Below are 24,982 nucleotides of genomic sequence, written 5' to 3'. Positions count from 1 at the left end.
GAAGGGAGAGAGGCAGAAGAAAGGAAACTGTAGGCCAGTTAGTCTCTCAGAGGTTGGGAAGAAGTTAGAATTAAGGACAAGGTCCCAGGGTACTTGGAGAAATATGATAAAATTGGCCATTGTCAGCATGATTTCCTCAAGGGAAAATCTTGCCCTTTTGATAGGTTTCAGTGAGATCCCCTGTTATTCTTCTGAATTCCACTAAGTACAGGCCCAGGGCCATCAAATGTTCCTCATATGACAAGCCTTTCAATCCTGGGATCATTTTTGTGAACCTTCTTTGACCACTCTCCAATGTCAACACATCTTTTCTTAGATGAGGGCCCCCTTAACTGCTCACAATACTCCAAGTGATGCCTCACCAGTGCCTTATAAAACCTCAACATTACATCCTTGCTTTTATATTCTAGTCCTCTTGAATTGAATGCTAACCTCACATTTGCCTTCCTCACTACAGATTCAAGCTGCAAATTAACCTTCCAGGAATCCTGCACGAGGACTCCCAAGTCCCTTTGCACCTCGGATTTTTAAATTTTCTCTCCTTTTAGAAAATTGTCTATGCTTTTATTTCTTGTACCAAAGTGCATGGCCATACACTTCCCGACACTCTATTCCATCTGTGACTCTTTTGTCCATTCTCCTAATCTGTCTAAGTCCTTCTGTAGCCTCTCTACTTCCTCAACACTACCTGCCCCTCCATCTATCTTTGTATCATCCACAAACTTGGCCAGAAAGCCATCAATTCCATCATCCAAATCATTGAGATGTAGTGTGAAAAGAAATGGGCCTAACACAAACCCCTGTGGAACATCATTTGTTTCCAGCAGCCAACCAGAAAAGACTCCTTCATTCCTACTTTTAGCCTCCTGCCAATCAACTAATGCTGTATCCATGCTAGTATCCTTCCTGTAATACCATAGGCTCTTAACTTGTTAAGTAGCCTCATGTGTGGCATCTTGTCAAAGGCCTTTTGAAAATCCAAATGCACATATGCACTAACTCTCCTTTGTCTATTCTGCTTGTTATTTCTGCAAAGAATTCCAGCAGATTTGTGAGGCAAGATTTTCTCTTAAGGAAACCATGCTGACTTCGGCCTGTGAGGCGAAGGTTGAGATTAATGCTTTTTGTTCCCTCGCTACTGAGCTAGGGTCAGCAAAGATCAAAACCGTGATCCCATTATACTCCAATCAATGGCCATCAAGTGAACTGTAGAACTTTAGGAACTGACTTTAACAGGAACCTGAACGCTGTGAGTTAACAGCTGTGGTGCTCCCTCGTCTAAGTATGTCATTAAAAATAATGAGATGCTTTTCCAAATTACCCTTGCTAATTAAAATTTATGTACAAGAAACTCCCCTCTTATACCTGCTGTGCAAGGCTTGTAATTGGATAAATGGATAACTTCCTACATATTCTCTGTGTTCATAAAATATAATCCAACGAGCAGTGTGGCTGCCAAAAATCAATTCTGATTAATTTCTGTGGCACCACATTCCTCAATTTGTTATTTTTTACTGAAGCGGGTTATGACTTGATTGTGAATCTTTCTGTGAACCTGGAACGAATGGAGACAGGAGTAACAACTCTGCACACATTGGGGTAAAGATTAAATATGGCAAGTGGTCTCCTTTTCCTCTGTTTTGTTATGATTTTCCCAACAGCTTCTTGCTCTGTGTTGGTATATGTCACTGCCTGTATATTTTAGTTTTACTGTCGATTCTCTCTCTCACTGCCTGTGTCGCATTGTCTCTCTCTCCCTCTCCCTCTCTTTCTCTGCCCCTCTCTCCTTCCCCCTCACTCTCACTTCTCTCTCTCTCTTTCTCTTTCTTCCTCTCTCTCCGTCTCTCTATCTCTCTCCTTCCCTGCCTCCCTTTGACCACTTTCCCTCTTTCTCACTCACTTACTTTGCTTGCTCTCTGTCTTACCTTCTATCACTTTCTATTTTGGTTGCTCATTCTGTCCATGACTTTGGATCTTTCCAACATTCTTTTTCTCTCCTTATCCTTTACTCCATGAATTGATTCTCCTCTCTGTTTCTGCCTTTCTCTTCTGTTTCCCTGATATTATTCTTTCTTTATCACTTTCTATCTTTTTCTGTCTCTCCCTCTCTCATCACAGTGACTTTCTGTTGCTGCCTCTCTGTTTCTCTGATTAAGTGGCCTCTGGATATCTGCATATTTGTCTCTTACTATGCATCCAGGTGTCTGTCTTTCTGTTGATCTATCATTCTGTCTGTCACTCAATCTGAACTGCAGTCCTTTTTCATTCTCTCTTTTATTTACCTTTGTGCTTCACTTTTCCTTTCTCCTCTGTGCATTACAGCACAGAAACAACCCCTATGGCCCATCTAGACAACACCGAATTATTGAATTGCCTATCCCCATTGACCTGCACCGGACCACAGCCCTCCACACTCCTCCCATCCTCGTACCTATCCAAGTTTCTCTTAAGCCTTGAAATTGAACCCGCATCCACCACTTCCACTGGCAGCTCATTCCACACTCCCACCACCCTCTGAATGAAGAAGTCCTACTCACATTCCCCTTAAACATTTCACTTCTCATCCTTAACCCATGACCTCTACTTCTAGTTCTAGTCTCACCCAAATTCAGTCAAAAAAGATTGCTTGCATTTACCCTCTCTATACTGTTCACCTTCATTCTCCTATGCCCTGATCTACCTCTATGCTCAAATCTCCCCCATGCCTAGTCATTGTTTGTTTCATGAAATAGGGTACTTAGATTCATAAATCCATAGAGTGATGCAGCACAGAAGCAAGCCTTCCAGCCTATCTCTATTATAGAGACTGAGTTTTTAAAGTTGTTCACCAGATCTGCGAGGGAAAACTTCTGTTGTGTCTGCGCAGTACTCCAACCTCTGTGGCGAAGACAGTCCCACGGTATGACGGTGCAAAGACTTTCCAGGCTTTAACTCAGTGGCAACACTATTTAAAGAGGCTATGATTGAATAATAATGATCTCCCCCCCAGCCCCCAGAATATTGTTGGCAAGGGGGAGGTGCTTAAACTCATGATACATCATACCCTATGGATTTATCTTCTTAGTCTATTAACACTGCTCTTGTTGTTTCCTGTCTGAACCTTGTTTCATCTGGAGACATTGATATTAATTTTTGATGATATTTTACTTAGCTACATTATGGTTATTACCATAAGGCCATAAATAGAACTAGAACTAATTAGAAATAGAAATACAAAGGGGTGATTGATAAGTTTGTGGCCTAAGGTAGAGGGACTGAATTTTAGAAAACCTAGCACATTTATTTTTCGTACATTTACACACTTAGTCCAGCAGTAGTGGAACATACGGATCCCTTCTTTGTAGAAGTCAGTGTCTTGGACCTCCAGAAGTGGTCCACAGCAGGGGTGATTGATAAGTTCATGGCCTAAGATAGAAGGCGATGAGTCATCAACTTCAAACTTTCTGCATTTTCACTCAAAGAGCTGAACTGCATGTGCATGTTTTAAAAGAGCTGTATAACTCATCTCCTTCTACCTTAGGCCGTGAGCTTATCAACACCCCTGCTGTGGACCACCTGGAGGTCCAAGACACTCTCGTTACATGCACGTGCAGTTCAACTCTTTGAGTGATAATGCAGAAAGTTTGAAGTTAATAACTCATCTCCTTCTACCTTAGGCCACGAACTTATCAATCACCCCTGCTGTGGACCACTTCTACAAAGAAGGGATCCGTATGCTCCAGGACCGCTGGACTAAGTCTGTAAATGTAGGAGGGGACTATGTTGAAAAAAAAATAAAATGAAGTCTAAAATTGACTCCTTCTATCTTAGGCCATGAACTTATCAATCATCCCTCATGGAATTAGACCATTCTGCCCATTCCTTCATGGCCGATTTATTATTCCTCTCAGACTCATCCCCGTGCCTGCTCCCCGTAACCTTTGACGTCCTTACTAATCAACAACCTGTCAAGCTTTGCTTTAAATATACCCAATGACTTGCTCTTCACGGCCATCTGTGACAATGAATTCCACCGATTCACCACCCTGTGGCTAAATAAATTTGATCTCATCTCAGTTCTAAAGGGACTTTCTCCATCACAAATGTATTTTTTTCAATCTCATTCCCCTGCCTTCTCCCTGTAAAATTTAACACCCTTATCAATCAAGAATCTATCATTTTATGGCCTAATTACACTCAATGACTTGGACTTGTCTTCCACAGCTGTGTGTGGTAATGAATTTCACAGACTGACCACACTCTATCTGAGGATTTTCCTTCTCTTCCTAGCCTCAGTCCCTTCATTCTGAGGCTGAGTCCTTGGGTCCTGGACTCTCCTATTAATGAAAACATCCTGTCCATGTCCACTCTGTTCAGGCCTTTCAGTATTCAGTATGTTTCAATGGAATGCTGCCCCTCCTGCCCACCCCATTCTTCTGAACTCAATATATTGAGCACGGGCCCAGAGACATCAAACTCTCCTTATAAACTAAGCCTTTCATCCCCAAGCTGATTTTTATGAACCTCCTCTGGACCCTATCCAGGCCCAGCACAGATACAGGGCCAAAAACATGGCAGCACAGTGGCAGAGTTAGTAGGGCCTGACAGCTTCAAAGACTTGGTTCAGTCCCGACCCTGAGGTTATTTGTGTAGAATTTGCACATTCTCCCTGTGACCACATGGTTTTCCTCCAGGTGCTCCAGTTTTTATCACACATTCCAAAGCTGAGCATGATGGTTGGTTTGAGTGGAACACCCTACAAAAGGTAGTGGATTTGACCCAGTAAAGCCCTCCCAGCCACTGAGCACATCTACATGAAACGTTGCTGAAGAACAGCAACGTCCATCATCAAAGATCCTCACCACCCAGGCCATGCTCTTTTCTCTCTGCTGCCATCAGGTAGAAGGTACAGGTGCATCAGGACTCGCACCAGCAGGTTCAAGAACAGGTACTACCCCTCACCCCTCAGGCACTTGAACAAAAGGGGATAACGACACTCATTCTATTTCTGGTGATCTCACTTTAAGGACTCTTTATCTTGTAATTTCATACTCTCCTTATTTATTGCTATTTCTTTATATTTGCATTTGCACAGTTTGTTGTCTTCTATGCTCTTGTTTTTTCATTGATCCTGTTTACAGTTACTGTTCTATAGATTTGCTGAGTATGCCCGTGGGAAGGAGAACCTCAGGGTTGTACGTGGTGATGTGAACATGCTCTGATAATAAATTTTACTTTGAACTTTGTTACATCATTGGTGTGCAGAGGAGCATCTCTGAATGCACAACACATCAAACATTGAAGTGGATGGGCTACAACAGTAGAAGAACACAATGGTTTCCACTCCTGTTTCTAACACAGCAGCCACTGAGTGCATCTTGCAATTGTCATGAGAGTCCTTTAATCTCAGTGTCTTTTGTCATACAGGGAACTGCAACGCTGAACAACCTTATACCTTCTTCCAACACCCCAACTACCACAGCACTCCTGCTTGCTCAGCTGCTGCTCTCCTACACTATTTCTTCATCTCTTCTCTAATAATATTATATCATCTGGTTGACCACATTTGGAATATTGTGTTCAGTTCTGGTTGTTTCATTACAGAAAGAATGTGGAAGCTTTAGAGAGGGTGAAGAGGAGATTTACCAGGATGCTGCCTGGACTAGAGGGTATCTCTTATATGAGGGTAGGTTGAGCGAGCTAGGGCTTTTGTCTTTCGAGCGAAGGAGAATGAGAGGTGACTTGATAGAGTTGTATGAGGAGAACAAGAATCAAAGATCAAGTGGATAGCCAGAAACTTTTTCCCAAGGCAGAAGTAGCTAATAAATGGGGCCATAATTTTAAAGTGATCGGAGTGAAGTATAGTGGGGGCGGGGGGTGATGGAGGTGCCAGAGTTAAGCCTTTTACACAGAGAGGGGCGGTTATGTGGGATGCACTGCCAGTGGTGGTGGTAGAGGCAGATCAATTGGGGGCATTTAGAAAGCTCTTAGATAGGTGCATGGATGATAGGAAAAGAAAAGGCTATGCAGGAGGAAAGGGTTAGAAAGTCAGCACAATATTGTGGGCCAAAAGGCTTGTACCTTGCTGTAATGTTCTAAGTTCTATGCTCTAGTATTTCTTTATAGAGTTGCAGAGGTATAAAAATTAGCCCTTTGGCCCAACTGCACCATGCTGATGTTGCACCATTTGCCAATGTTTGGCCTGTATCCTTGTAAACTTTTCCATCTGTGCACTTGACAACAGTCTTTTAAATATGGTTCATGTATCTGCCTCTACCACTTCCTCGGACAGCTCACTCAATATACAGACCATACTCTGCCCCTCAAGTCTGACTAAATCTCTCCCCTCTCACCTTAAAACCTGAGTTCTCTCGTTCTTGATTCCCCAACCCCGGAAGAAGACTGTGTGCATTCACCCATGTCTGACCCTCATGATTTTATACACCTCTAAAAGATCACCCCTCATTGCTCTAACCACTGTTATTAGACACTTTAACAGATAAGATGGGCACTTGACCTCACAGTCTATCCTGTTATGATCTTACAATTTATCACTTTCTCGGTTGTTTGTACACCGTATTCTGTATTGTTATTGTTTTACCTTGTTCTATTTCAATGCTTCATGTAATGATTTGATCTGTATAAACAGATTCCTTTTGAGTGTTATAATTGGGGTGGTAATGGGTATCACTACCTATTAAATGCTGCCCATGGCATGCATTTCAAATAGCCCCTGACAACCAAGTCCAGCTCCTGGACATAGTGTGTCTTAGCTACTAAGCCCGGCGGAACCAGCTCTATTGACAGAAGGGGCAAAGGTGGGCAATAGGCACCTTAAAACCAGTTGCTTCAGGCATACGGGGCTCATCAGCCATGGTTGGCAGCTCATCAAGAAGGAAAACTCTGATCTCAAACATCTGCTGCTTTCCAGCTATAGCCACTCATGGGATAGGCTTCAGAGTAAACCCCAGCGAAAAATTCGGAGCTCGATTCCCAAGGAAGGATCCTATCTTGAGTTCAATGCTGACTAGCAACTCCTGCAACGCTGCTGGTGCCAAACTGTATCGGTCTCTGCCATTCCTTTGGATTCATCAGCTGGGTGGAGAAGGGGAGCCTGCTACATGGGCAACAGTTTCCTCTCCATACCCTGGGTTACATACTGGTTTGCCTTTCACATAAACATTTGGGACACAGCATCCATGGTCAGCGCTGACCAATGGAATACCTTCAGAGATGTATACATAGCGCGCAAGACATGTTCTTCATTGTATCTGGTACATGTGACTATAATAAACCAATGCCAATAAAGTAAAAACTTGCTCAGCCTCTCTCCATCACTCAGTTCCTTGAGTCTCAGCACAGTAGTGTAGTGATTAGCACAATGCTAATCACTACACTACAGGCGACCCTGGTTCAATTCCCAATGCTGCCTGTAAGGAGATTGGATGTTCTTCCCGTGACCATGTGGGTTTCCTCTGGGTTCTCTGGTTTCCTCCCACAGTCTGAAGACGTACCAGTTGGTAGGTAATTGGTCATTGTAAATTGTCTCGTGACTAGGCTCGCTAGGCTAGTGTTAAATTTGTGGGTAGCTGGCAGCTTGGGTCAAAGGAGCAGAAGAGCCTATATCTGTATCCCAGTGCTGTATCCCAATAAATCAATCCACAAATCCTTCCTGCACTCTTTCCAGTTTAATGGCATCATTGCTATCAAAGCGTAACCAAAACTGAACACAGTATTTCCACATACAGTCTCAACATTGTCTTGCAAAGTCATTATTTTCCAGGATTTCATACTACTTGGAGCAGTTTCAAACATCCCAGAGTGATGTGAAAACTTATAACTGGTGCCAAGTGACTGTTAAATAACATGTGCAGTTAAAGATTAGCTTTATTTATCATATGTACATTGAAACATACAGTGAAAGGGGTCAGTGAGCATCCCACAAGCGTCACCATGCTTCCGACGCCATTATAGCATGCTCTCAACTCACGAACCCTGACCCTAAGTGTATGTCTTGGGGAAGTGGGAGGAAATCCATATGGCCACGGAGAGAACACACAAGTTCTTTAGAAATAGCAACAGAGATCAAACCCCAGTCTTACAACTGACAACAAAATAATGTTGAGCTAATGTTGATTGGAATGACTAATAAAAATATGCTTTTGTGTTTTGTAAGGTGGCTGGTCAGTGTGGACAGAGTGGAGTCTGTGTGATGAAGAAGGCACACAGTCCCGCAGACGTCGATGTGAGGTGTCCAATTCAGGGCAGGAGCAGTGTGTGGGAAACAGCACCCAGTATCGACCCTGTCTCTACAATGAAATCCCAGGTAACAGGCTGGTCAGCTAACTTGGGATATCTAGTGCAACTTCTAGGGAGCGTTAGGAACAGGAAGCAGTCTCCCTACCCATCATCTATGCAGAGAACATAACAAAGAATGACTCATAAAGAGCAAATAAGGTCAAAGACTGATGTTCCAGATTTCATGTTCTGGAAATTAGTTTTTGTTATGGGTGGTATTGACCTAAGCTGTTTATGGATGGGGACATTTAAGTTACTCAAGTTGATAGGCTAAGGGAGCTAGGGTTTTTCTCTTTAGAGCAGAGGAGAATGAGGAGTGACTTGATAGAGGTGTGTAAATTGATAAGAGTCAGGGATGAAGCAGATAGTCAGCACTTTTTTCCAGGGTGGATCTGGCTAAGGGGGCATAATTTTAAGGTGATTGGGTGGCATGGTAGCATGGCAGTTAGTGCAATGCTATTACAGCTCGGGGCGTTCTAAATACAGTGTTCAAATTTCAATGCTGTCTGTAAGGAGTCTCTCTACATCCTCCCCGTGGAATGCGTGGGTTTTTTCAGGGTCTTCCGGTTTTCCCCTGCAGTCCAAAGGCAGGTTAATTGGTCAGTGTAAATTGTCCCGAGATTAGGTTAGGGCTAATCGGGTTTGTTGGGGGCTACTGGGTCAGTGTGGCTCCAACCCTACACAGTATCACTAAATAAAGTGTAGGGCGAGATGTCAGAGGTGGGTTAGTCAAATGCTGCCAGGGTGGTAGTAGAGGCAGATACATTAAGGACATTTGAAACACTCTCAGATAGGCCATGGATGTAGACAAATGCTGTACTGTTCCATATTCTATGTAAGTTACTTCCTGATTGTTAGACTAGTTTTATAACATTGCACAACTCAGTAGTGGTAAAATAGAAGCAGATGCTGGAAGCTGGAGCAACATGCAAAATGCTGGAAGGCTTAGCAGGTCAGACAGCTTCTATGGAAGGAGATGGACCATCAACATTTGGAGTCAACATATTGAGACTGGAGGTAGTGATAGCGGCTGGGAGGTGATAGGTGGGGCATCAAAGGGCATCAGATGGTGGAATCCGAATGAAAGGAAGACAGAGCACGGAACAGAGGGAGGGGTTAGGAAATGCAGATGTTAACAGTTGGGGAGAGGAACTGGTGGGAAGGTGGGCAGATAGAGAGAGTGGAGGATGAGAAAGGGACAGGGTAACAGGGTCTGGGTAAATAAGGAATTATATTGGGAATTGTTCTTAGGAGTAGCATTTCTGTTGACATCTCTGCTAATGGTGATTTCTGCCTCTCTCCTGCAGTGATTCAGCCTGCAATTGGAAGTGACACAAGCTGTGCAAGTAAGTCATGACATTTTCTCTGTGGAAAATGTTTTGTGAGAAAAGCCCTGTTGTGACCTGTGAACTTCAAGGTGTTTTAAAATCAAGTCCTATGACCTCTCTCTGTAATTCGCTCTGCATGATCATTGCAGCCTCACACAGCAGCATCTAGAAACAGAGTTTTATCATGGTTACATCTACAGCGAAATCACCGCGTCATCTATGGGGCTGCCCCCCAAAGGTGCACATTTTCCAGCTTGCTCTTGGAGATAGCGAAGCACCAAGCCACACAGTTAGTCCCAAGACTTACCGCTTGCGAAGAACCGTAGTTTGAGATGTAGATCACAGACTCTGACAGAATCCCAGCCACCTTAAAAAGAAAGGAGAGATGTAAGAGAAAAAGAATAAGCTAGTTTGTGGACGAACTGGAGGAAGTTGTCTGGGTCTGCAAAAACTGCTGGCACCATCTTTCCACGCTCCTTCTCCTAGATAAAGATAAAAGATGGGGGAGATCTTAAATGAATTTTTAAATCTGTATTTACTCAGGAGATGGACGCAGAATCTGTAGAAGTAAGGCAAAGCAGCATTGACTTTATGTTCCCTGTACAGATTACAGAGGAGGAGATGTATACTGTCTTGAGGCAAATCAGGGTGGATAAATCTTCAAGGTCTGACAAGGTGTTCCCTTGGACCATGTGGGAGTCTAGTGCAGAAATTGCAGGGGCCTAGCGGAGATATTTAAAACATCCTTAACAACAGGTGAGCTTGATATAAATAGTGGAAGGTGTTCTAAGGGACTGGATATATATGTTTTTGGATAGTCTGAGACTGATAAGGGATAGTCAACATCGCTCTGTGAGTGGTAGGTCATGTATAACCAATTATAGAGTTTTTCAAGGCAAGTTGATGAAGGCAGTGGATGTTGTCTACAAGGACTTTTAGCAAAGTATTTGACAAGGTCCTGCATGGAAGGTTGGTCAAGAAGAGTCGATCACTTGGCATTCAGGATGAGGTAGTAAAGTGGATTAGACATGATTTGCAGGAGAAGCCAGAGAGTGGTAGTAGATGGTTGCCTCTCTGACGCTCACAACGCGCTAGAGGAACTCAGCAGGTCGAGGCCTGTGACTAATGGAGTGCCGTAACGATCAGTGCTGGGTCTGTTGTTTGTCATCTATATCGACAGTCTGGATGATAATGTGGTGAACTGAATCAGCAAATTTGTGGATGTCACCAAGTTTGGAGATGTAGTGGACAGCGAGGAAGACTATTAAAGCTTACAGTGAGATCTGAATCAGCTGGAAAAATGGGCTGAAAAACAGCAGAGAATTTAATGCAGACGAGTTGTACTTTGGGAGGACAAACCAGGATAGAATTTAGACAATGAGTGGCAGGGCACTGAGGAATGTGGTAGAACAGAGGGATCGGGGAATACAGATCTATAATTTCTTGAACATGGAGTCACAAGTAGATAGATTCATAAAGAGAGCTCTTGGCACATTGGCCTTCATAAATCAAAGTACTGAATACAGGAGTTGGGATGTTATGGTGAAGTTGTATAAGAAGGTGGTGAGGCCTAATTTGGAGTATTGTGTGCACTTCTGGTCATTTATCTACAGGAAAGATACCAATTGAAGGAGTACAGAGAAAATTGACAAGGATGCTGCCGGTACTTGAGGAACTGAGTTACAGGGAGAGGTTGAATAGGTTCGGACTTCATTCCCTAGGGCTTAGGAGAATGAGGGGACATTGTACAGAGATATACCAACATTATAAGGGGTATTGATAAATGCAAGCAGGCTTGTTCCATTGAGATTCAGTGAGCCGTGGGTTAAGGGTGAAAGGTGAACTGTTTAAGAGGAATGTGAGGAGGATCTTCTTCACTCAAGAGGGTGGTGGAATGAACTGCCAGTGGAAGTGGTAGATTGGGCTTTGATTTCAAAACTTAAGAAAAAATTGGAATGGTACATGGATGGGAGGGATGTGGAGGACTATGGTCCGGTGCAGGTCAATGGGACAAAGCAGAATAATTGCATAGATTAGATGGACGAAAGGGCCTGTTTCTGTGCTGTAATGTTCATTCACTCTATGACTCTAAAATGCAGACTGCTGAATGTCTGGAATGATTTTTCCTTCCTGCTTCTTTCTCCTGGACACAGACTTCAGCCAGTGACCTGACAGTTGGCTGCAGTTTTTGGACATTGTAAGAAGATGTTGATATTGTGATGCCATTGTGCTGGTTCTGTGTCTGTTGCTTTGAAGGCTTCAGGACTGTATTCCCCAGCTTCTCTAAACGTCTAACCATTTGCCAATCCAGGTTACAGTATCTACCACCTGGTTGCCACCGGCATCGCCTCCTTCTTGGGCACGAGCCTTATTACCCTGCTGATCTACATGTACTACCAGCGATGCTACAGACAATCTCAGGAGTCCACAGTCGTTCATCCGAGCACTCCCAATCACTTAAACTACAAGAGCAGCAGTCAGGCGAACAAAAATGAGCTCTACAATCCAATGGAAATCAAGGTAAATCAACTTACACACAGTGGGCCATTTTCTGTGTGAGAGGCTCCCACCCCCCTAAGTAAGAGGGTCGTGGGCACCCGTACCCCTTTAGGGACCCGTCTATGGAAATATTGCTGACATTTGCATCATGAGGAGGAATTTCTTTAGCCAGGGAGTAGTGAATCTGTGGAATTCTTTGCCACAGGCAGCTGTGGAGGCCAGGTTTAAGGCAGAGGTTGATAAATTCTTGATTGGTCAGGAGATGAAAGGATACAGGGGGAAGGCAGGAGATTGGGGCAGAGAGGAAAATTAGATCAGCCATGATGAAATGGTGTGACAGACTTGATGGGCCAAATGGCCGAATTCTGCTCTTATGGTCTTATTCCAGTGCACTGCTAAGAGACAGCAGCTCTGCCAGCAGTTCCATCAGTTAGATGGAATAATACCTGTAGATTTCACAATGGAAAGAGGACTCTTCCCAGGGCCCCTCTAACTTCTTCAGAATCGTTAGCATTATAGTACTGAATGCCACCCAGCGCCCATCTCTGCCACTCTGGATTCTATGTTCTGTATCCCTCGACCTTACCTGTTCATCAGGTGCGACTGAACTGCAGCAGTTAGTGCTGCTGTTTCTCAGCTCTAACAGCCTCAGTTTGATTGTGATCACCAGCACTGTGTGTGTGGAGTTTTCAAATACTCCCTATTTACCTCCTCATGATCCAGTTTCCTCCTACGTCCCATAGAAATGGAGGGTGTCTGCTGTAAAATCACCTGGTGTGGGAGTGGTTTGGAACGTGGGACAGAATCGCTTCAAGCTTCAAATGGGGAAAGAGAACAGGTCCTTAAGCCCGCATTGTCTGTGCCAGAAACTAAACCAAATCAATACCTTCTTTCAAGGCAGAAATGGCTAATATGAAGGAGCATAATTTTATAGTGATAAGAGGCAAGTATAGGTGAGGTGTCAGAGCTAAGTTCTTTAAACAGACACGAGAAAATCTGCAGATGCTGGAAATCTGAGCAACACACACAAAATGTTGGAGGATCTCGGCAGACCAGTCAGCATCTATGGAAAAGAGTACAGTTGAAGGGGTCGGCCCAAAACATTGACTGTTTACTTTTTTCCGTGGATGCTGCCTGGACTGCTGAGTTCCTCCAGCGATTTGTGTGTGTTCTTTACACAGAGAGTGGTGTATGGAACACATGGACCACACTGCTAGGGGTAATGGTAGGGACAGATACAAAAGCAGCTCTTAGATAGGTACACGATAGTAGAAGACTAGAGGTCTAATAGGAGGGAAGGGTTAGGTTGATCTTAGAGTAAATTAAAGGGTTAGCACAACATTGTCTGCTCAAGGGCCTGTCATGTGCTGTATTAAAACATAGGCCAAAGCACAGTATAGGCCATGTTCTGCAATATGTTATATGTTCCAAACTGAATCCATTCTGCTTGCATGTGATCCATTCCCCTTCACTTTCTCCATATTCATGTACCTGTCTAACTGCCTATCTAAATCTAAATGCCATCCTCACAAATTTACCCAAATCTATCGTGGGAGGCATGATAGTAGAGCAGTGAGCCTAAAATTTACAGCACCAACGGGTTCTATTCCTGATGCTGTCTGTAAGGAGTTTGTACGTTCTCAGTGAACGTGTGGGTTTCCTCTGTGTGCTCCAGTTTCTTCACGCATTCTGAAAATATACGGGTTGGTAGGTTAGTTGGTCACATGGGTGTAACTCGGCAACGTGGGCTCATTAGGCCAGAAGGGCCTGTTATCCTGCTGTATCTCTAAATAAAATAAAAATACAACATTGGCAATCTCAGCATCCATTCTCAGGCCAACATCCCCGGCACTGAATATCTAACTGTGCTCAGCTCATTCCTCAGGCAGGCCACATTGTCCATGTGCCCAGTTGCAGGTTCAGATTCATTTACTTGCCAAATGTAAGTCTTATCCAACCACCATATAACCCAGAGAACTAGAGTCATAGACCACTACAGCAGAGAAACAAGCATTCGACCTATCTAGTCTGATCCAAACTATTAATCTGTCTGTCCCAACAACCCACACCTGGACCATAGTCCTCCATAACCCTCCTATCCATGTACTTATCCAAACTTTCACTGGAAACTCATTCCACACTCTCACCACCCTCTAGTGAAGAAGTTCCCCCTTGTTCCCCTTAAATATTTCACCTTTCACCCGTAACCCATGACCTCTAGATCTAGTCTCACTCAACTCATGGAAGAAGCCTGCTTGCATTTACTCTACATCTTTACCCCTCATAATTTCTCCTACCTTTGTCAATTTTCCCCTAATTCCCCTATGCTCTAGGGAAAGAAGTCCTAACCTATTCAACCTTTCCTTATAATTCAGGTACTCGAGTCCCTTCAACCTCCTTGTAGTAATGGCATCATACGAGGGGTGATTGATAAGTTCGTGGCCTAAGGTAGAAGAAGTCAATTTTAGAAAACCTAGCACATTTATTTTTCAACATAGTCCCCTCCTACATTTACAAACTTAGTCCAGTGGTCATGGAGCATACGGATCTTGGACCTCTAGAAAGTGTCCGCTGCAGGGGTGATTGATAGGTTCATGGCCTAAGGTAGAAGGAGATGAGTTATACAGCTCTTGTTACATGCATGAGCAGTTCAACTCTTTGAGTAATTATGCAGAAAGCTTGAAGTTAATAACTCATCCCCTTCTACCTTAGGCCACGAACTTATCAATCGCCCCTGATGAGTTAAAATGGATTTTGATTGAATTTTAATCTTCCAATCCTACCCTTGTCTCAAAGATTCTCTACCCTGGGATGTTCTGAGGTGAGCTAGACTCAGAGAGATCAGCACAGAAACACAGTGCCACGGTAGCACGGCGGTTATTGAAACACTATGATGGAGTTCAGAGTTCAACCCTTACCTCTGTAAGGAGTTTGTACATTCTCCTTGTGGAATGGGTGGGTTTTCTCCGGGTGCCCCAGTCTCATCCCGCAGTCCAAAGATGTACTGGTTAGTAGGTTAGTAGGTCATTGTAAATTTTCCCATGGTTAGGTGAGGGTTAAATCGGGGATTGTTGAAGGTGGCTGGGCAGCGTGGCTCGTAGGGCCAGAAGTATCTCTAAAATAAACAGGCCTTTCAGCTCAGTGATCTGCACCTATTAACAAATGTCCATTTTTACACCAATAGAAAACCATAAATCATTAGGTATAGGAGCAGGATTAGGACATTCAGCCTTTTGAGTTTCCTATACTAATCTATCATGGCTGATTTTTTTGTTTCAAACCTATTCTCCGTCCTTCTCCCTTAAATCCCTTGTCAATCAAGACCCTATCAAACTCTACCGTAAATACCTCCAATGACTTAGCCTGCTCAGCCTCTGTGGCAATGAGTTCCTCAGATTCACCACCCTCTAGCTGAAGAAATTCCTCCTCATCTCATTTTGAAAGGCACGTCCCTTTATTCTGAGCCTGTGCCCTCAGATCCTAGATTAATGGAAATGTCCTTTTCACATTCTCTCTACCCAGCATATTTAATACCTATGAGTTACAGTGAGATTCTCCCTCACCCTTCTGAATTCTTTTGAGTACAGGCCCAGAGACATCAAATGTTCCTCATTTGTTAAGGTCTTTCTTTTTCTGGGATCATTCTCATGAAATTCCTTCAAACCATCTCCAGAGCTAGCATATCTTTTCTAAGATATGAGGTCCAAAATTGCTCACAATATTCCAAATGTGGTATGACCAATGCCTTTTAAAACCTTAGCAGTTCGTCCTTCCTTCAACATAGCTCATAAAACAGCACACAGTACAGTAAAAGGGCCCTTTGGCCCACAATGTTGTGCCAAACTAATTAAACAAATGCACCCAATCCCTCTACCAGTACATTATCAGCATTTCTACCCTCATCCATTGGTTTCTCCCCATATTCCTATCAACTCCCACTTGACTACGTGCCAGGTACATTTAACAGTAGCCTTTTAACCCAACGATCTCCGCCCTTCTGGGATACCAGAGCAAATGCATATGGCCATCTACAGAAGGTGCAAATTCCATGCACACAGAGCCCAATGTCAGGATTGAGCCCGGGTCGCTGAAGTTATGACTAGCTCTACTAGCTAAACCATAGGATCACTTGCTGTGATGTACTAAAGAAACTCGGGATTTTTTACCTTCTAGTTTGGTTAAATCACCTAATGTCACCACTAACCAAAACACATCTGACTTTTTTTTTTCCTCAGACTCTGAACAAGAACAATTTGATTCCTGATGACAGAAGCAACTATTTATCCTCATTACAGCAGACGAATGTGTACACCACTACGTATTATCCCAGCACCCTGAATAAGTATGACTACAGGCCCGACTCGTCACCTAGCAGAACCTACACCTAAATCCCACAGTGCCGGTGCTTGGAGAATGGACCCCTGCGAGCAAACCATAATTATAGAAATGCTAGTAGGCATCATAGTATCAGCCAATCACAGTTCAATTTTGTCTTGAGATCGTCCATTAAAGATTTGCACTTCTTCAAGATCCACACTTCCAACCATCAAAACTTCTTTATGACTTGTGAGAAATCAGGACTTAATAAGCAATGGATTATATATATATAGACTTGCAGACGAAGAGGTATAATTCGTTTCTGATGGGAAAAGACTGAACAATGCCGAGAAAGTGATCGCCACAATGGCCAAACAGTTCAAATGTTACCATGGCAACCGGTCATCTCTATGAAGCTGTAGATTTGCTGAGGATTTCCTCATTGAGATTCATTGGTACTTTGAGAATGTGACTGTAGAACCAGGAAATACTCCTTCAAAAATAAGAGGGGAAAATTGGATTATTTTTGTTATTAATCAGAAAGGTTTTTTTTCTCTCTCTCTACCCCTTCAGTATTTCCTTTCAGTTGGATGTCCTGTGAAGCCTAACAGTAGCAAAGCATAGTCTTACATAGTATTTACTGTATAGAAATGGGCCCTGAAGCCCAACAGATCCAAGCCAGTGTTTATCTTATCAGTGTTTCCTCACATTTCATTCTCCCAGATGTAGGACCATCAGAATATTCCCTGTTTTTAAACTGACCTGTTGCTTGTAATGTGTCCTCTGTCCATGCATTCCTCCCTTTTCTCACTGTGAGCATGGTTTCTTTTAGCCGGGAAGTCAGTTGATTGATAACCAACTGTACATCATTGTAAATTTGTTGGATTTGACACTTGGGGAAATGAAGGAGAAGGAGAAAGCCAACATTTGTTTCTTTAACCAGGGACTTCCAGCAAATCAATTTATAGCATTGGAAATTAATGGTGAAATATTTAAAGCAACTGTATTTTTTCTGTTTTCAATTGATGAGATCAAACACGCTTTTTACAAAGAGATTACTGTAAATCCTGTTCTTTGTTTATTGGAGGGGAGGTGGAAAAGTGCAAAAGAGCTGAAGGTCATTCAGCCCAACGTGGTTATGCCAGCTTATTTAAGAGTCTATCAAATTTCCTGGATTCTGTACAGAACACTGATAATTTAACCTTGCAGCAAAAGAAAAACTGCTTGAGGAACGAAACAGGTTAACTAATCCAGAGCAATGTGTTGTGCGTTGTTCCACATTCTAGTATCTGCAGTCTCTTGTGTCTCCATAATGCTTAAGGAACTCAACAAGTCAGCAAATGACATTAGTTTTGTTTACTGAAAGGTCTTAAGATAGATAAGTCACCTAGACCAGATGGTACGCACCTCAGAGTTCTGAAAAAGATGGATGAAGAGATTGTGGAGGCATTAGTAATGATCTTTGAAGAATCAATTGATTCTGGCATGGTTCTGGAGGACTGGAAATTGCAAATGTTACTCCACTCTTCAAGAAGGGAGAGAGGCAGAAAAAAGGAAATTACAGGCCAGTTAGTCTGTCTCAGTGGTTGGGAAGATGTTGAAATCGATTGTTAAGGATGTTGTTTCAGGCTACTTGGAGACACATGATAAAATAGGCCGTAGTCAGCATAGTTTCCTTAAGGGAAAATCTCGCTTGACAAATCCATTGGACTTCTTTTGAAGAAATATAAACCAGGATAGACAAAGGCGAATCAGTGGATGCAATGTACATGGATTTTCAGAAGGCCTTTGACAAGGTGCCATAATTGAGGCTGTTGAACAAGTTAAGAGCCCATGGCTTTGCAGGAAAGATACTAGCATAGATAAAGCAGTGGCTGATTGGCAGGAGGCAAAGAGTGGAAATAAGGAGAGCCTTTTCTGTTTGGCTGCTGGTGACTAGCGGTGTTTCATAGGGGTCTATGTTGGGACCGATTCTTTTTACATTACTGTATATGTCAATACATAGATGATGAAATTGATGGCTTTGTAGCCAAGTTTTCGGATGATACAAAAAGAGGTGGAGGGGCAGGTAGTTTTGAGGAAGTAGAGAGACTACACAGAAGGACTTAGACAGATTAGGAGAATGGGCAAAGAAGTAGCAGCATCAGGAAGTGTATAGTTATGCACGTTGGTAGAAGAAGTAAATGCTTTGGCAATTTTCTAAATGGAGAGGAAATTCAACAATCTGAGGTACAAGGGGACTTGGGAGTCCTTGTGTAAGATTCCTTAAAGATTAACTTGCAGGTTGAGTTGGTGGTGGGGAAGGCAGATGCAATGTTAGCATTCCTTTCAAGAGACTAGAATATAAAAGCAAGAATGGAATGTTGAGGCTTTATAAAACACTGGTGAGGCCTCACTTGGAGTATTGTGAGCAATTTAAAGTCCCTTATCTAAGAAAAGATGTACTGAAGCTGGGCAGGATTCAAAGGAGGTTCACAAAAATGATTCTGGGATTGAGAGACTAGTCATATGATGAGAGTTTGATGTCTCTGGGTCCGTATTCACTGGAATTCAGAAGAATAAGGTGTGACCTCATTGAAACCTATCGAATAGTGAAAGACCTTGATAGAGTGGATGTGGAGAGCATGTTTCCTATGGTGGGGGAGTCTAAGACCAAAGGACATAGCCTCAGATTAGAGAGGCGTCCTTATAGAATGGAGATGAGGAGGAATTTCTTTAGCCAGAGAGTGGCAAATCTGTGGAATTTGTTACCACAGGCAGCTGTGCAGGACAAGTAATTGATTCTTGATATATTTTTGATTAGTCAAAGCATGAAGGGATACGGGGAGAAGGCAGAAGATTGGGGCTGAGAGGAAAATTGAATCAGCCATGATGAAATGGTGGAGCAGCCTCGATTGCTCCTGTATCTTATGGTCAAGCAGCATCTGTGTAGAGAAATGGACAGTCGAAATCTCTGTCTAGATGAAGACTCTCAACCCAAAACATCAACTTTTCCCTCCACAGTTGTTGCCAGACCTGATGATTTCCTCTAGCATTCTGGAATCTGGAATAATAAACAAAATGCTGGAGGAACTCAGCAGATAAGGCTGCATCCATGGAGATAAAAAGAGAGTCGACATTTTAGGTCTTGATTTGAGTCCAGATGAAGGGTCTTGACTCAAAACATTTTCTTCCATTGGTGCTGCCTGACCTGCTGAGTTCCTGCAGCAATTTGATGATATATTCTGGTTCGTGTTGCGCTCGTTGGTTCAGGAACTGAATGGTTGAAGGAAAGTACAGTAGCTGTCCTTGAACCTGGTGATGTGGACCTTCAGCCTTCTGTACCCCCTGCCTAATGGTAGCTGTGTGAAGATGGCACCTCCCCGATGCCATAACATATGTGTGATCTGAGATGTCTTTCTTTCACAGTAATTCAGCATGTCGATGCATCATATCTTTGGCATCATTAGCTATGAATCCACATCACCATCACTTTGTCCATAGCTTTCTATCCCTTGTTGATTCAAACACTTTTTCAGATACTTCTTAAATATTGCGAGAACTCTCACTGATAAGGAGATCAATGGCACAGCCTGTTTTTTTTTTGTCTTTATTAAATCCCTTTAATCAAGAGGTCAGTAAAAGCAATTGTATTGATGAGTCTCAGGTACAGTACAACAGGACATGGTAAGGACAGCAGATAGCAATAAGCTTGAGAGAGCGCAGAGAAAGTTTCTGAGGATGCTGTCAGGTGCTGAGGACCTGAGTAACAGGGACATGCTGACTTCACTCCCTGGAGTGCAGGTGGTGGAGGGGAAATCCTACAGAGGTCTAACAAATTACCAGTATACAAAATTACAGGGTGAATGCATGCAGGCTTTTTCTGCTCAGGATGGTATAGACCAGAACTAGATGTGGGGAGAAGGAGAAATATTAAAGGGAAGTATTTAAGCACTTGGAGTACTGTGTTCAGTTCTGGTCACCTCACTACAGGAAGGATGTGGATGCTATAGAGAGAGTGCAGAGGAGATTTACAAGGATGTTGCCTAGATTGGAGAGCATGCCTCAAGAGAATAGGTTGAGTGAACTTGGCCTTTTCTCTTTGGAGTGACAGAGGATGAGAGGTGACCTGATGGAGGTGTATAAGATGATGAGAGGCATTGATCGTGTGGATAGCCAGAGGTTTTTTCCCAGGGTTGAATTGGCTAATATGAGGGGGCATAGTTTTCAGGTGTTTGGAAATAGGTACCAAATAGGGTGTCGGATAAGTTTTCCACACAGAGAGTGGTGAGTGCATGGAATGCATTGCCAGCAATGGTGGTAGAGGCAGATACAATAGGATCTTTTAAGAGACTCTTAGATAGGTACATAGAGCTTAGAAAAATAGAGGGCTATGTGGTAGGGAAATTCTAGGCAGTTTCTAGAGTAGGTTACATGGTCAGCACAATATTGTGGGCTGAAGGGCCTGTAATGTGCTGACATTTCTATGAAGTATGAGGGGGATATTCTTCACTCAGAGTGGTGTGAGTGTTCCCTCAAAACTAATCAATAAGTCTCAAGACCATGGCCTCAGTACCTACTTGTTCAACTGAATCTTCAATTTTCTCACTTGCAGAGCCCCAGTCAGTTCAGATTAACAACATCTCCTCAGAATCACCATCGGCATAGGTGCACCACAAGGCTGTGTGCCTAGACCCCGCTCCACTCGCTTTACACCTATGACTGTGAGGCTAAGAACAGCTCCAACACCATCTTTAAGTTTGCTGATGACACCACTATCTTTGGCCAAATCAAAGGTGGTGATAAATCAACATAAAGGTGGAAGATTGAAAATCCGGCTGAATGGTTCCACAATAACAACTTTTCACACAATGTCAGCAAAACCAAAGAGCTGATTATTGACTAGAGAAAGAAGAAACGAGAGGTCCATGAGCCAGTCCGCATCAGGGCATTTGAGGATTTTCAGTCTATTGTGTTTCCTTGTATTTACTGTGAATGCCTGCAAGAAAATGAACCTCAGGGTAGTATATGCTGACATATATGTACTTTGATAATAAATTATTTTCAACTGTGGAGCTTTGAACTTTGAGTGTGGATTGAGCTGTCAACAGAATTGGTGGATGGGGTTTCAATTGTAACATTAAAGAAAGATTTGTATAGGTACATCCAAACCTTTCTTTAATATTACAATTGAACCTTCATTCACCAATTCTGCTGAATATGGTCCTGGTGTAGATACATGGGACTAGGCAGAAGACCAGGTCAGCATGCACTAGATGGGCCAATGGGCCTTTTTTAATGCTGTAGTGCTCTATAACTCTATGTTCTATGTCCCTCTATGAAAGTTGTTAGTGAAGGTTTATAAGATTTAAGATTTGGTGAGAAATCAATGGTCTTGTGTCCTTCTCAACTTGTACCCATTTGCCCCCGTTTCGCCTGTATTCCTTTAAACCAGGGGTTCCCAACCTTTTTTATGCCATGGCCCCTAACATTAAATGAAGGGTTCACAGACTGTGCAAATCCAGAAGTGGAAAAAAAAGCAGTAAATATCAAGAACATGAGATGATGGGTCCTTGGATTGTGGGAACAGTTCAGTGATGGGTGAGTGAAGCTGAGTGAAATTATCCCTCTGGTTCAAGAGCCTGGTGGTTGAGGGGTAATAACTGTTCCTGAACTGGGGGTGTGGGTCCTGAGGCTCCTGTACCTTTTCCCTGATGTCTTGGCACCAGCGAGAGGAGAGTATGGCCTGGGTGGTGGTTGTAGGGGGCGGGGGGAGGTTTGATGATGGATGCTGCTGCTTTCCTGAAACAGTGATCCAAGTAGATGTGCTCAGTGGTGGGGAGGGATTTACCCATGATGGACTGGGCTGTGTCCATTGCTTTTTGGAGGATTTTCCATTCAAGGGGATTCATGTTTCCATACCAGGCCACAATGCAACCAGTCAATACACTCTCAACCGTACATCTATGGAAGCTTGTCAACATTTTAAATGTCATATAACAATTACAGCATGGAAACAGGCCATCTGGGCCCTTCTAGTCCGTGCCGAACTCTTACTCTCACCTAGTCCCACCGACCTGCACTCAGCCCATAACCCTCCATTCCTTTCCTGTCCATATACCTATCCAATTTAACTTTAAATGACAACATCGAACCTGCCTCAACCACTTCTGCTGGAAGCTTGTTCCACACAGCTACCACTCTCTGAGTAAAGAAGTTCCCCCTCATGTTACCCCTAAACTTTTGCCTTTTAACTCTCAACTCATGTCCTCTTGTTCGAATTTCCCCCACTCTCAATGGAAAAAGCCTATCCACGTCAACTCTATCTATCCCCCTCATAATTTTAAACACCTCTATCAAGTCCCCCCTCAACTTTCTACGCTCCAAAGAATAAAGACCTAACTTGTTCAACCTTTCTCTTTAACTTAGGAGATGAAACCCAGGCAACATTTTAGTTGTGTCAAATCTTTGCAAACTTTTAAGAAAGTAGATGCGCTGCCATGCTTTCTTCGTGCTGGGCCTAGGATAGATCCTCAGAAATGGTAACCTTGAGGAATTTAAAGTTGCTGACCCTCTCCACCTCCGATCCCCAGTTGAGATCTGGCTCATGGACCTCCGGTTTCTTCCTCCTGGAATCAATCATCAGCTCCTTGGTCTTGTTGACATTGAGTGAGAGGCTGTCGTTGTGGCACTATTCAGCCAAATTTTCAATGTCCCTCCTATATGCTGATTCATCACCACCTTTGATTTGGCAATGACAGTGGTGTTGACAGCAAACTTAAATATGGCGTTGGAACTGTGCTTAGCCTCACAGTCATAAGTATGAAGCGAGTAGAGCAGGGGGCTAAGCACACAGCCTTGTGGTGCACCTATGCTGATTGAGATTTTGGAGGAGGTGTTGATGCCAATCTGGACCCACTGGGGTATACAAGTGTGCAAATTGAGAATCCAGTTGCCCAGGGGCTATTGAGGCCAAGGTTTTGAGGCTTATTCATTAGTTTTGAGGAGGTGATGGCATTAACTGCCAAGCTGTAGTTGATAAAAAGAATCCTGAGGTATGCATCTTTGTTCCAGGGTTGAGTGAAGAGCCAGTGAGATGGCATCTACTGTGGACCCGTTGTGATGGTAGGTAAATTGTAGCAGATCCAAGTAGCTTCTCAGGCAAGAGTTGATATGTTTCATCACTAACCTCTCAAAGCACTTCATTCCAGTGGATGTGAATGCTACTGGATGAGAGTACTGGACAATAAATTTTTTTGGAAGTGTTGCTTCCTCAGAATTTTACTTTGTTTATGACAGACTGCTTGAGGCTGAACACAAATATAATTTCAGAATACTTGTATTACATAGGAATTTGGAGAAACAGAAAAATTAACATTTATTGAACATAATGTGCACTGATGCTTTGCAGCAGTTCAACTAAGCTAAAAATGTTTTTTTTTGCTGATTTTTGTTTGTACTCAGTGGCTGAAGCTTATCACTTAAGTGTCCAAAAATGATTAGCCAGCATTATAGATTGCAGGTGCCCTGATACCATTTCTCCATGACTACAATGTCTGGGTGAAACCTTGCACTATGCTAGTCACTGACAACACCAGCATTTGCAGGGAAGTCTAAATGGGAACACAGAAAATGAATCAGTTGTGACATGTTGCACTTCATGGTTTTGTACGCTTGAAACATGTTGTCAACCAGTGGCACGCAGTTTGGTGCTCTGTAGTTGTCAAGAAAATTGTCAACAATATCCTTGAATGTCTTCCATATGATTTTCTCTGGTCCCGTAGATGAATTGCCTGCCACTGATGACCTGCTTGATTTATGAACCAACAAAAAATGCCTTCCTTAATCTTGGTGTAACCCTCAGGTTCGGCCTCGGGTAGCAGTGAAATTTTCATAGTCATAGTCATACTTTATTGATCCCGGGGGAAATTGGTTTTTGTTACAGTTGCACCATAAATAATAAATAATAATAAAACCATAAATAGTTAAATAGTAATATGTAAATATGTAAATTGTGCCAAGAAGTAAGTCCAGGACCAGCCTATTGGCTCAGGGTGTCTGACCCTCCAAGGGAAGAGTTGTAAAGTTTGATGGCCACAGGCAGGAATGACTTCCTATGACACTCTGTGTTGCATCTCGGTGGAATGAGTCTCTGGCTGAATGTACTCCTGTGCCCACCCAGTACATTATGTAGTGGATGGGAGACATTGTCCAAGATGGCATGCAACTTGGACAGCATCCGCTTTTCAGACACCACCATCAGAGAGTCCAGTTCCATCCCCACAACATCACTGGCCTTACGAATGAGTTTGTTGATTCTGTTGGTGTCTGCTACCCTCCGCCTGCTGCCCCAGCACACAACAGCAAACATGATAGCACTGGCCACCACAGACTCGTAGAACATCCTCAGCATGGTCCGGCAGATGTTAAAGGACCTCAGTCTCCTCAGGAAATAGAGACGGCTCTGACCCTTCTTGTAGACAGCCTCAGTGTTCTTAGACCAGTCCAGTTTATTGTCAATTCGTATCCCCAGGTATTTGTAATCCTCCACCATGTCCACACTGATGCCCTGGATGGAAACA

General features: G+C 43.2%; 1 protein-coding gene across 4 annotated transcripts in view; it reads left to right on the top strand.

Moving 5' to 3' along the window:
• The window catches only part of sema5ba (sema domain, seven thrombospondin repeats (type 1 and type 1-like), transmembrane domain (TM) and short cytoplasmic domain, (semaphorin) 5Ba), a 541,923-nt gene extending 518,755 nt beyond the window's left edge, over positions 1 to 23,168 (top strand). For 2 of the 4 annotated variants that reach the window (XM_063051327.1, XM_063051326.1), the window contains exons 21-24: positions 8,156 to 8,305; positions 9,585 to 9,623; positions 11,917 to 12,125; positions 16,340 to 23,168. In XM_063051327.1, coding sequence (XP_062907397.1) covers positions 8,156 to 8,305; positions 9,585 to 9,623; positions 11,917 to 12,125; positions 16,340 to 16,492 — 551 coding nt within the window. In that variant the 3' untranslated portion in view covers positions 16,493 to 23,168. The remainder of the gene's footprint in view (positions 1 to 8,155; positions 8,306 to 9,584; positions 9,624 to 11,916; positions 12,126 to 16,339) is intronic. The other 2 variants (XM_063051325.1, XM_063051328.1) reach the window with 1 other exon arrangement.
• Positions 23,169 to 24,982: the final 1,814 nt, after the last annotated feature.

Source organism: Mobula hypostoma, chromosome 6 (assembly GCF_963921235.1).
Source record: "Mobula hypostoma chromosome 6, sMobHyp1.1, whole genome shotgun sequence".
NCBI lineage: Eukaryota > Metazoa > Chordata > Chondrichthyes > Myliobatiformes > Myliobatidae > Mobula > Mobula hypostoma.
The sequence above is the reverse complement of the archived record's forward strand: the minus strand, read 5'-3'. Positions and strand labels throughout refer to the sequence as shown.